Source organism: Anser anser (assembly GCF_964211835.1).
Source record: "Anser anser genome assembly, chromosome: 1".
In the NCBI taxonomy this organism is placed as follows: Eukaryota; Metazoa; Chordata; class Aves; order Anseriformes; family Anatidae; genus Anser; species Anser anser.
In genome coordinates, this window is record NC_139720.1 from 64,773,425 (window position 1) to 64,785,956 (window position 12,532).

Genomic DNA, 12,532 nt, shown 5'->3' on the forward strand with positions numbered 1-12,532 from the left:
GTCGCACCGGCACTGGATGGATGGAGAGCAGCAGCTGGAAGGTGTCCAGCAGCATGAAGGACCGGTGAGAAAACAAGGTCTGTCGCAGGGCCCTCAGCCCCTCTTCTCCTTTCGCCAAGGCAGAGGTAACTCCAGCGGGCCGCTCGCAGCGGCATGGCGGAGGTAATGAATCGCAGCTGCTGCGGAGGTGGACCGCTCCCCGTGAACGCCAAGTTTGGACGGACGCGTGCTTTCATCCAAAGGTGCCGTAACAAAAGCCAGGCACGCTGCTGCATCTTCCCACTTGCTGATTTTTCTCTTGGGCAGACAAGAACATGCTTGGAGGCTCTTCGAACGTTTTGCAAGGTGACGCAGGCAGGTTTTTCCTTCCCGCTGCCGTGGCATGGCTGTTAGGTTAATTATGTCCCATGCTGCTTATGGCTTTTCTGATGGCCTTAAGGACTTGTGTTTCAAGTCACTGGGAGGGAGTGCGCTTTGGACAGGCTTGTCACAGGTGCTCAGAGGGTAGCACAAGGCTGGGCAGAGCTGCATGGACCCCAAAAGCTGTCGGTGCAGCCCTTTCCGTGCTGTTCGTGGGCATTTCCATGGATAACTGTGCTCTAGCCTGGCCACATCCCTTTTGCTTTCTGCCCCTGCACAGCTATGGTTGTGCAAAACCCATGTAACACTCAAAGAGCAAGCGGGGAGTTGTCATTCTGATGCCTTTTGCCCCCTTAATACCTCTGGCACCAAACCAAGGGCCGTTTAAAGGCAGGACTGCGAGCAGAGCTTGCCAAGTATTTAAGTGGTCTCTCTACATCTGAATTAAAAGAATTAAAATTCTTGGCGGATTATAGGTTGTATCCATGACAACAAATTCCCTCCCTTTCTCTTTTTTTTTTCCTGGAATCAGCTTGTAGTATAAATATGTTGCCAAACAAAACCGTGCATTTTTTTTAAACTAATGTTTCAGGTAATAACAGCATTAAATTAAAAAGCAAAATAAGTGGTCTTCAGCATTTTGATGACTGTAAATGTTTTATGCCTGGTATCGTCTTATAAAACTAGAAATCTCTTGACTGTGCAAGTCAATAAGGCTTTTGTTCAATGGCATTAGAGGGAATTTTGTAGCCTAAAAGAAGTGAGGATAATTATTAACAGGAGTTCTTGTGCAGTGTATACCTGTAATAGTTAAAGGGAAAGCTGTTTAAATTTATTCTGACAATTGCAGATACAGCACTGGAGGAATCATTTGAATTATTCATTCTGCAACAAGGAAACATCCCACTTGTCTTCTCTTTAGAAATGAAATCCCAGTCTGATTTAAAATATACTTTAAAATATATAGGCTTGGTTTCTTTTATTTTTCTTTTTTCATTTTTATGTAATTCTGCTGTTTCCAGACTTCTGTAATAATTACCTGTGAATGTAGGTTTTGAAAGAAAATTATTCTGATTTCTGAAAGAAATGAGAAATTGATTTTTTTACATGAACTGTTTCTTGTGGAATAAGTTTAATGAAATTCAGCTTTCTTTCATAAATAATGCAGCACTTGCATTTGATTAGGTGAAGCCTAAAGGAATTTCTTCTTAATCAGATGCATAGCAAGAAGGATATTGCCTGCAGACTGTTACCATTATCAATGGTGGTGGCAAGGAAAACATAGCTCTGTGTGTGTCCAGACAAAAAGCTTTGTTTCTTAAGAGAAGTCATAAAACAACATATACATTATAATAACTGATTCTTTGCAACTCTGAGTGTCCCAGCTATTTGTAAAACAAAGTCTGGGCTCTGAGCATTGTTGTTATGGTGGCATGAAAGAGACTCCAGGTTAATTTGAGGCCTCCTTGTCATGATAAGGTGTTTCTGACTCTTCTGAGAAATGAATACACGTGGGGAACAGACAGTCTTTGCATCGGAGAATTTACAGTCAAGGCAGACATCAGGAAGCGTTGGGGCCAATTTTGAAAGTCACAAAAAACATCACAACCCTCCCAAAAGCATTAAAAAAAAAAGTACACATGCTTCAATTCATTAAAATAATATCTCAGATATAGCAAAAAGCAAAACACTTTACACATGGAATATCTGCAAATTTTGCAGAAACGTTTTCTTTAGTAAACGTTGCTTTAATTAGTCACCTGTGGTCGAGTTATATGATGTTCTGTAAATCCAGCCACAAGACTGTTCTACTCTGTTTTTATCCCAAGGAAGCTACTGTTAACAGCGGTGGGTATGCATGAACAGAGGGCAGCCTGAGTAAGGCCATTAGTCCTGTAGTCAATGTCCATATTAATAAATAAAAAGGGTCTGGGCCCCAGTCTCCAGCCTTGGGGACAACTGCATAAATTGGCCTGCAAGCATCTGAGGGACGGGGGCTGAGGCCAAGCTGGCTTTTGGGACCAGACCCTGGTCTGGGCTCAGCCCTGGCCCACTCCTGGGAGCAGTTTGAGAGCGGTGTAAACCTGGTAGGGATCATGGCAGCAATAAACAGCGTGGATGGTGATGGGCCCAGGCGCTGGCTCTGGTTAATTTACTGGAGGTGATGCTGTCCTAGGGCATGGCTGTGCTCTCTGCTGAGCTCACTTGAGTGGCATCTTGCTCTACTGCCATAATGAAGTAATTTTCCAATAAAAACTTTAAAAACTGAACCCCAGTGGAAAAGCCCAACACCACTGCCTTATCTCGCTGCGCTCGGCTTTTTCTCTTAACATTTGTTCAGATATGTAAAATTGTAAATGTTGTAAATTCTGCAGGCCAGATGCTAAGCTGGTTTAAGCTGACAATTTATGCCAGTTGAGGTTCTGTTTTTTTTTTCACTTATATTCCTTGGAAAGGGCAATGAGATGTAAGGAATACATGTAAAACACAAGAAATAGAGTCCAGAATACAGGGGAGATGGGTTTGCATCCTGTAATTTGCTGTCGAGAGGTTTTAGCACTGAGCTCAGAAGTGTATTTATGGAGCTGCTGGTCAGAACTGCAGTTTAAAGGTGAAATCAGTGCTCTTTTTTTAATTTTGAATTTTCATTCCTCTCCAAATCGGTGCAACAAAATCTCCTGGGCCTAAAATGTCATGGGAGCACTAGAGGCCAAGAGCAGAATAAATTTCTCAAAGTTTGCGAGCAAACGCATCAGGTTTAGGGCTGTAAAATATTAATCTGTTTCTGACTTTCCCAAGAATTGTCTGAAATACTTCTGCCCACTCATACATCAAACGACTTCATGTCAGATATTAGAGCTTTTTTTATACGTGAGTACTGACATAAGTGATGCTTGGCTTTTATCATAGCCAAATGGAGAAAAAGGCTCAAAAATATGACTCCCAAATCTTTTTATTTGAAAGTAATGTCAAAAGCCTGTGGAAGAAATGGGAAACAAGTCTGAGCCCTTGGTTATTTGCCTGAAGATAGATAGGACATGCGTCACTTAAGATCCTAGTCAAGGTATCACACAGAGCTGCGTCCCACATAGCAAAGAGCAAGCAAGCTTGGGCCTTTCCATTGCTTCCCTGCTGTTCCTGAGGAAAGTTTCCCCAGCCTGCTTCAGCTGGGGAGGCTTAGTCTAGGTGGCCAGTGGTTTTTAGGGCCAGGGTAAGACTCAAACTCTACGCTCATCGCCTTGTCTTTCACTGACCCTTCTCCAAGTACAGGCAGCTTTTCACGTCCAGAAGTGCTTCAGGCACTGTGTAGCTTCACTGGTAGAAAGCGATGCTATTTTTGTGGCAACTGCAGTTTAGCCTTGGATTTCTTACTCCTCTGTAACAAGATCAATGAAGGATCTCTTCAGAAATCACTTGAGCAGTGAATGCAGGTAGTGTAGTGAATGGTTGTGACAATGCAGATACTCAAGGCAGTGGCTAGTATGTGTAAGCTGCACCTGAGGGTTTGCAGCAGAAGTGGTTACCTCTGAGAGACAGGGTGCTTACCTGGACGTGAGGGATGTTGTCAGAGCCTGTAGCAGTTAGGTGTGTTGAGTGGTGCTCGTTACATTTATCCGTCGTCAGTATAATAGGCTAAGTTCTAAAAAATATATATATACGGTGGCATCTTTGAACACTCTCTCTCCTCCGCTGTGTGGTTTTGCAATCCTTGTCTGCTAGGTTTAGTGTTGGGTGGAAAACTTTTTTCTTGCTTAGTTGTAGGAAATATCCCACGTTTGTTACTGGCGCACGTCCTCTTCTCCTGGAGTTCCCTCGTGTGTTCCTGGCTGCGCCCCCAAATAAGACCCTGCCAGAATCACTTATGTGCCGTGGAATGAAAATGTGACTGATACAAGTGTTGCAGCAGTGTATGAAATGCTAAATTATTCACGGTACTTAAGTACAGAAAATCCCATGGCTGAACTGACATAATGAAAAACTCCAGGAAAAAAAATACACGCACACACAAAAAACAAAAAACATGGAAATTCTTAGATTAGAAACAGCCTCAAACTTTAGAGTTAGACTGCATTATAGCCTTAATCTCTTCTTCCTTTAAATGCCCTTCCTCGTGCCATACCCTGGGCTATCATAGCCAACTACTTTTAATGTCATTATCCACATCTCTCTGCCATGAATTACAAAGCTATTATGCACATTTTACAAACAGGGACCTAAGGCAAAGAATTGCCAAATGACTTTTCCTGGTCTGAAATAGAAAACATGCAGTGGCAGAGGGAATTGAGACCAGGTCTTCTCAAACAGAAACCTTGACCATCTTGACTTGCTTCCTTCCTATCACGAATAAAATGTCCATTGGAGAAGTTGAGTGGGCAGGCACCTGTACACCATTTCATACTAGAGCATCAGAGGGGACTCCGAACACTTCTCGCACAGCTGGTCTCCCAGCTTTCCCCCTCTGTGGGCTACCCTTTTGTATTTGTTTAGTTGTCAGAATTAACCTCAGTTTTCACTCATCTGTGATACAGAGGGTCCCGGATGCTAAATCTTGCCCTGGGTCATTTTCACCACTGGAGTTTTCTGGTGGAAAACCTACAAGCCAAACCATTAATGCAGGAGCATGACTTTGCCTGAGCATAGAAGCAGCTGAATGGACCACAAAATGCTTCTTAATTCATGGGGAATTTTAACAGAGGTACACTGGGCCCAGTGTGTAATGTTAAACTGAAATGGGTAGATTTAAATTTCTGATCAGTTAAAAGAAGAACTGGGTGTTAAAAAAAAATATAGAAACTCAGGAAATTCATATTGTTAAGCAGTCCATTTCCAGATTTTTTGATCATTTTATTGGTCCTGAAAAAAAACATTATTCAACAACTGATTTCAAGTTTCACTTTGCCCTTTTTTATTATCACTTTTGTTGTGGGAAACAGATTAAAAAACACAAAATTAAGCAGTGTTGTTTTGGTTTCTGTATATGTCAAAACAAATTTATATTGGAAACATATTTTTGACTAAGTAGTTCTTACTTATTCAATAAGTATCTTGAATAAAAATGTTCAGGCTGCTCTACTCATTCTGCCTCTTACTGGGAGGGTAAAATCGGTTTTCAAAGCTGTTGAGTGTTCTCTTCTGCCCTGGAAGCATAAAGGAACTGCAGGAGAAGACCTGATTTACAGTCTCTTTGGGAGCTGAGAAGGTTCCTCATGATCCCATCAGGACCTGCAGCAAATTAAGGGAAGATGGCATTTTCTAGCTGACATCCTTCCCTGTACTGAGTGCCAAAGAGCAGTGATGGTGGAGCTGGTGACCTGAGCTTTATGTGTGTCAGTTAATGAGTGTGCATAATTCATTATTTCCTTTTTCCCAGACTGTACCCTCGTCATGCAAGTGCTCTCAACAACTTGGGAACGTTGACCAAAGACGTTTTGGAGGCGAAGGACTACTACAGACGGGCCCTTCAGTTAAACCCTCAGCACAATCGAGCTCTCTTCAATCTCGGCAACCTGCTCAAGTAAGTTGAACGCAGAACTGGGGCCAAGGAAATCCAGATTCTCCATATGCACGTCACCAGAGTAGGTTTTCTGCCAACTGGTGAAGGAATGGTGCTATTTCTTACTGGCAGCCAAGGCTGCTGGCACAGAGACAAGGCTTAGTCTGGATATCCTTATGCTGTCTGCCAGGTCAGTTCAGGTGCTGTTTACAACAGTGCTTCAGCTGGAGGGCATTCACTTGTTCCAAATTAGGCATCAAACAATGAGGTGTCTAAATCCAAACCAGTCACCTGGGATTTCCATCTCAATGGAGAGATGTGAACCTGTCCAGTGGAGCAAGCCATGTTGTTCAAAGACAGGCATTTGATACAGATCTAATGAATAACACATATCCAGCAAATCCCTCCCTGCAAGTTCCCACTTCTCCTCATTAGCTGTAACTGGAAGGTCAGATGTGTAGTTTAGGCATAAATACATAACTCTCGAGATGCTCAAAAGGGCAGAAGGTTCATCCCATTGCAGGGGGTGGGGTGGGTCTGGATTTGAGGGGAAAGCTGGTTTACATCCCTGCGTGGTTACTTTACTGAGCTAGAAGACAAGTTGATCAGTTCCTAATTGGACTCATTGTTATTTAGAACATTAGCTTTTAGCAAGGAGAATAGCAATCATAATCATGCAAATTAATTTGACTAACCATATCTAAAGGCTGAACTTCGATCTACAAGAGAAGCTTTGCTGCTGCATTAAGATCTGTCAGAGGTGCAATTAAAACAAACAAACAAAAATCTCTATTCCTACACTTGCTTTTTTGCACCAGCAAAAAATACCCATGTTTTTGTCAAGATAACATTGGTGGGGTTCCTTCCTTCCCTTCCTCTTTTTCCTTTTTTCTTTCCTCTCTTCTTTTCCTTTCCCCTTCCCTCTTTTTTTTCCTTCTTTTTCTAGCAGAACTGAATAAACAACAGCAGTAAGAAGACTCTTCTGCTGATATAAATTGCATCTATTTTGTAAGGGGATATTGCTGGTAACCGGTCTCTGGTAAATCCGTCAGAGCAGATTGGGCTTTAGTGTTGGGCTGGTTATAAAGTGGCACTGTCTCATCAAAACACACTTGATCTCTCTGGTTCTGAAATGTAGCTTTGAGTGTGAGTTTATGTGAAGGAAATTAAGCGGATTGCTGAAGTTCTGCCTGGCCCATTCAGTAACAGAGAAGTTGCCAGAGTAATATTACAAGTAAACCTGATGGTTTGGGGTTAGAATATGGCAGATGTGTAGAAAGGCAGGTTAATGCTTTACTGGAAATACAAGAAAGGTAAAGACAGCCTTATTACAAAATAAATTGAAAGTCTTTGTATTATTCATGAGATTTGGTTGATTGAAATTAATCTTAGGTGGCAATGCTGTTTAAAAATATATATATATAGTCCTTTTAATCCATCACATATGTCTTAATTACTATTCTTTGGGTTTTTTTTTAATATGAAATATTAATACAAAAGGACATAAGCCAGAAACAGCATCAGGACATTCCATGTCAATAATGCTTAAATCTGGCAAGTTGATGGGCTCGTATGACCCAGCATATGGGTAGAAACTGGATTTGTTGCCCTGGCAAAGCACAAAGGAGGCATGTGGGAAATTCTCTTAGAACTGCTGTTTGTTTTGTTTTGTGTGCAATATGTCATGTTTTTCCTAAAGGGATATTTAAGTTATTGTGTGTCCCATCAAATTCTGTGTGTTCTTCATCCTTCTGTGATGCCACATATTGTGATAAGTTAAAGGTGTTATGATACTTCTGCTAAACTCTTTAAAATAAAGTGCTTAGGTTCCATTCTCCTCTTTTCCCACACCCATTTACTCCTATTTTGTGAACTTATTTTAGGTTTCCAAAGCAATCCATTGCACCTGGGCACACACACAGTATTAATTATAATAGAAATGGTATTCTCATTTCCCTGTTTATCTTTAAAGAAAGCTGCTCAAAACCAGGCAGAGTTCGTGGTGGAGGGAATAGCACGTGTAAAGCAGATGCTGTGTCAGCAGATCTTACATAAATGTCTCCCCTAAAACAGTAGCTCAAACCTCCTTGCTAGCACCTCTCCTGGATCATGCATCAAATTTGCAGAGAGCATGAGGTGACATGTGAGATGACCACATGAGAATGAGGCAGAGATTTCGAGGTCCCTATTCCTATCATTTTGATTTTCTGTGCATTTTCTACCAAATTATCCTTTTATTCAACCGTATAGGAGACTGTGATCTATTGGAAAGAGAGACCAGTTCTGCACTGTGTATATAGGGCGAGCAGTATTCTGCAGATGCTATAATGCTAGTATAATCTAGGTAATGAATGAAAATCTGCAGAATACTGCAGGCAGATACTAATTTCTGGCTGTGCTATGAGACGTTATGAAGGGTGTTTTGATTTTTAAACTTAGGGCTGAGAAAGGATAAAAGGTCAAGAGATGAAAGGATTTTCTGTCCTCTTTACAGAGGCTTCAGTGAGTACACCTCATACAGATCAGGAAGAGCCACATCTGCAGCACCCAAGGCATGTCCAGTAACAGCATTACTTGTACTGGGACACATAACAAAATGGTCTGGCACAGAATTTTCTGTCAGATCCTGCCAAGTTCCATACACCCACTCCTGCTCACAGTGTGGAAATCCAATTGCAGATACTAGATTTCACCTCTGGAGTGCTGAAAGGTGAACTCCCGGGTTTTGGAAGGATGGGATTGCTGTTCCCATGTGGGTATCTGCTGCTCATTACTCCCTGGCTATAAGCTGTCTATTCAAGCATGTTGTGATTTAAGCTTGACTAGAAAATTGTTTTGGACAACAGAGTGGAAATTTCGGGTTATTATTATGTTGTTTTTTTTTTTTTCTTTTTTTTTTTTTCCTGTGGATACCCTAGATGAAAAAGAGATTCCATTTTCTGTTTGCACATGATGAAGACAGCTATGTGCCAGAAGATGAATGTTCTCAGGAACCATTGCAGGATAAAGTCTGAATAAGCCTCTGGTTTTGTTTACTTATTCTAAAATAAAGTTGTATGTCATCATTTTCTTGCCTACTATAAATATTGGGCAGTGGATAATTAAACAATGCAGATGAATTTAATAGTTAAAATAGCCCCAGAAGATGACCTGCTTAAAAGGGAGAAATCTCATTCTCTGCTTTCGTGGTTCCAAGCAGCCCAGCCTGATACTGCTTTCTTTCATTTTGTTTCAATATTTCCTGTTATATAAATATTTAACTCCTCTATATAGATTCAGTTTTGTTGAGTTACAGCTTGAAAAACTGAGATAAATATGTATCATTCAGAATACCTCACATAAATTTATAGCCCCTGAGCTATTCTGTAAAGAGACAATAAATAAAATATTATGAACATTTGAAGTAAATATTTAGGATCTCAGCTTTCTTTTGCAGAATGGGAGAGAACTTACTCTTTACTGTATTCTCTCTCTCTATGCTCTAATATTCAGTGCAGCATTTCTTATGAAGAAAAGCCTCATAACTCTTACGTGTTTTGAGAGGGTTATGGCTGCATTTTCAAGGAGAAAGTGAAGTGCCTAGAAACAATGTCCCCTGAGATCTTGAGTTTATTCAAAGGACTGCTTCTCTTTGGAATGTAGAGTAGCCCAAGGTGTCCTGTGCATTTGTTGCCCTGATTTAGTCCAAGTTTAACAAACCCATCTAGTCAGAGAAAAAAGGATTGTCTACCCTCTCTAATACAGCCTTTTGGATATATAACGTGCTAGCATGGGCTTATATAATTGTCTGAAGACACTGGAAAACATCAGATAGATACTATATGTATTGAGATGTAAGATCTTTCAGAAAGTGAAACATTCCTCCCTTCCCTTCAAAGAAGCAGACTGAGCAATAACACGCAGTGATGCTGCATCTGGCTTTCTGGATTGTCTCTGGTCAGAATACGCTGTGTTGTATGAAGTGCTGAAGTTATACATCAGCATCACATGCACATTCTAGCCCACTTAAAAATAAGGAAACAAAACCAAAAAGCTCTGGCAGTGTCAAGTTTATAGTAGATTCAAAGAGTAACTTAGGTTGGAATGAACCTCTGGAGATCACTTAGTCAAGCTCGCAGCTCAAAGCAGGTCAAACTGAATCCCCTTGCTCAGGGCTGTGTCCAGCTGAATCTTGAACACCTCCAAGGTCAGGGATGCCACAGTCTCTCTGGGTGACCTGCTCCAATGTTTTATCACTCTCACGGTGAAAAACATTTCTCCTTGTATGTAGTCAGAGTTTCCCATGTTCCTGCTTGTGTCCATTGTCTTTCATCCTGTCACTGTGCACCTATGAGAAGAGTCTGGCTCTGGTTTCTCTGTATCCTCCGACCAGGTACTTTCAGGCAGCAATGAAGTCACCCCGAGCCTTTTCTTCTCTAGGCCGCACACATGTGGCTCATGCAGCCTCTCCTCATGCAACATGTGCTCCAGCCCAGACCTTCTTAGTAGCTCTCCATTGGACTTTCTCCAGTATGTCCATGCCTTTCTTCCACTGGAGATCCCAGCACTGGACATTGCTCCAGATGTCGTCTCACAAATATCATATAAAAGGGAAATGTCTGTTCCCTGGACCCACTGACCCAGGACGTTGTTGGCCTTCTACACTGTGGTCAATGTGTTGCCTACCAGGATCCCCAGGGCCTTTCCCGCAGAGCTGCTGTACAGCCCGTTGTCCCCCAACCTGTGCTGGTCCATGGGATTATCCCAGTCTGCGTGCAGGACATGAATTTGATTTCGCTGAACTTCATGATTTTTCTGTCAAACCTGGCACCTCTGAAAAGCAACCTTGCCTTACAGTGTATTGCTGGGCTGTGGATGACACCCAGCTTTGGTGTCATCCACATAGTACAGATGAAAACCAAAGGAGTGCATCTAAATTGTCTGAATTGGTTTAATCCCAGGGAGTGGAATGTGCTTAGAGATTTCCTTTCAGACAGGCGGTTACACACTGCAAGCTCCGCATGGATTATCATGTAAAACCAAGACAAGTTGTTCAGAACAATTGTGGAGCCCTTACTGAGTTCTGTGTTTCTGGATTTAATGCAGTCAAACTAACTTCACATTATAAAACAATTCATGAAAACTAAAAAGTCTTCTAGAGCACTAATTCCTAGGTTACTGTTTCTGTTGTGAATGAAATTTACTCCAGTCCCAACAGCCCACTCGCAGACCCATGGATGACCAGGCTTCTGCAGGATAGTTTAGGCTGATGCTTCTCGAACTGCAGGGGCACTTGCAAAAATATGCAAGGGATGTTCCAGGTGGAAAGAGCTATTTCCTGCATTCGGCTCGACCATGCTGATTGCAGAGGGCAGGCTGGAGGAAGAGGGAATCAGAAGAGGGCATTGTAAGGCAAGGTAATTTGGGGAAAAATTGGATTAAGTGATCATGGACTCCTTGTGTCAGTTGAATTTGTTCCTCTCTCTGTCATGTTGAAGGTATATATTACCTAGTTTTTCCTGCTGCAGATCCCCAGTTTGTGGTAAATTAGTGTATCAGACTCTTCTCCCAACACTCGGTGTTCTCCCAGATTGCATGAGATTTATATAAGCTACGGCCTGGATCCTGCAAAGTGCTGAATATGTTGGCCTTGGTCCAGAAAAGCACTTCAGCCAGTAATTAATTTTCAACTTGCATACATAAAAGTTAAGTACGTGTTTAAGTGCTTGGCCAGAGCAGTCAGTATCTTGCAGGACTGAGCCCTCTGAGAAACCATTGGATCTGCTTTTTATAATATAATTCAGTCTGTCACATAAAAAGATGCCATAATCTTTCTCTCTCTACCCCCACTTTCAGGAGACAAACATTGTTCTTGGATCAAAAGAAAAAAAGGCCATTTAGAAAAAAAAAAAGAGTAATTAAGAGGACTGCCCCATGTTCCTAGCGCATGTTTGTGGTTAATGGGAACTTTTACTACTGCTGAGCGGATCACTTAATCCTTTTATTTCTGTAGCTGGCATTTCCTACATTTTTTTGCCAAACATCAATACCTTTATAAAGCAGTCATCTGTTTTTGATTTATAAAAATGTGTCATGAAACTCCAGCCAAGGAATCCAAAAGTTTTATAAATTGACAAGCTAGCTAGTCTTTAATTAGTGTAGGGGAAAAGCGGTTCTTTATTTGTTTTTGCTTCATTCGTGTAATTTATATGGAGCACCACTGGAAGAAGAAAAAGACTAGCACAACTGTTTTTACTTAGCGTAATGGACAGGCAAAATATTCTTCAAGTTATATAACTAGAAAGGGAAAAAATCTGCAAAGCCACATATATTATCAGCTGAAATTTGCACCTTATAAACAAGATCTGGTTACTTGACCCTGTCACTCAGATGAAATCTAAGGCCAAAGCAGCAAGGTGTTCACATACTTTCTGTGTTCCACAGCCCTTTGTTTCTTTTTGTAAGCCCTGCTATTCATACTCGTTTTATACCCAGCACAAAGAAAATGTTGTTCCAGTCCAACTAAGCATCGTTAGATGTTTGCTCAGGAAACCTTCTAATTTTTCCAAGGAAAGGAATACAGAGCAATACTGGTGAAATTGTAGCTCAAATAAATAAACACAGATTTTTGTTCAGGAAAACTTTTCCTTTTTCCAAGGCAGTAAGTGCAGAGCAATGCTGGAAAAAAGTCTATCTCAT

General features: G+C 41.4%; 1 protein-coding gene across 1 annotated transcript in view; it reads left to right on the top strand.

Moving 5' to 3' along the window:
• The window catches only part of TMTC1 (transmembrane O-mannosyltransferase targeting cadherins 1), a 153,817-nt gene that overhangs the window by 122,644 nt on the left and 18,641 nt on the right, over nucleotides 1-12,532 (top strand). The window contains exon 12 of the mRNA XM_083831087.1: nucleotides 5,732-5,875. Coding sequence (XP_083687213.1) covers nucleotides 5,732-5,875 — 144 coding nt within the window. The remainder of the gene's footprint in view (nucleotides 1-5,731; nucleotides 5,876-12,532) is intronic.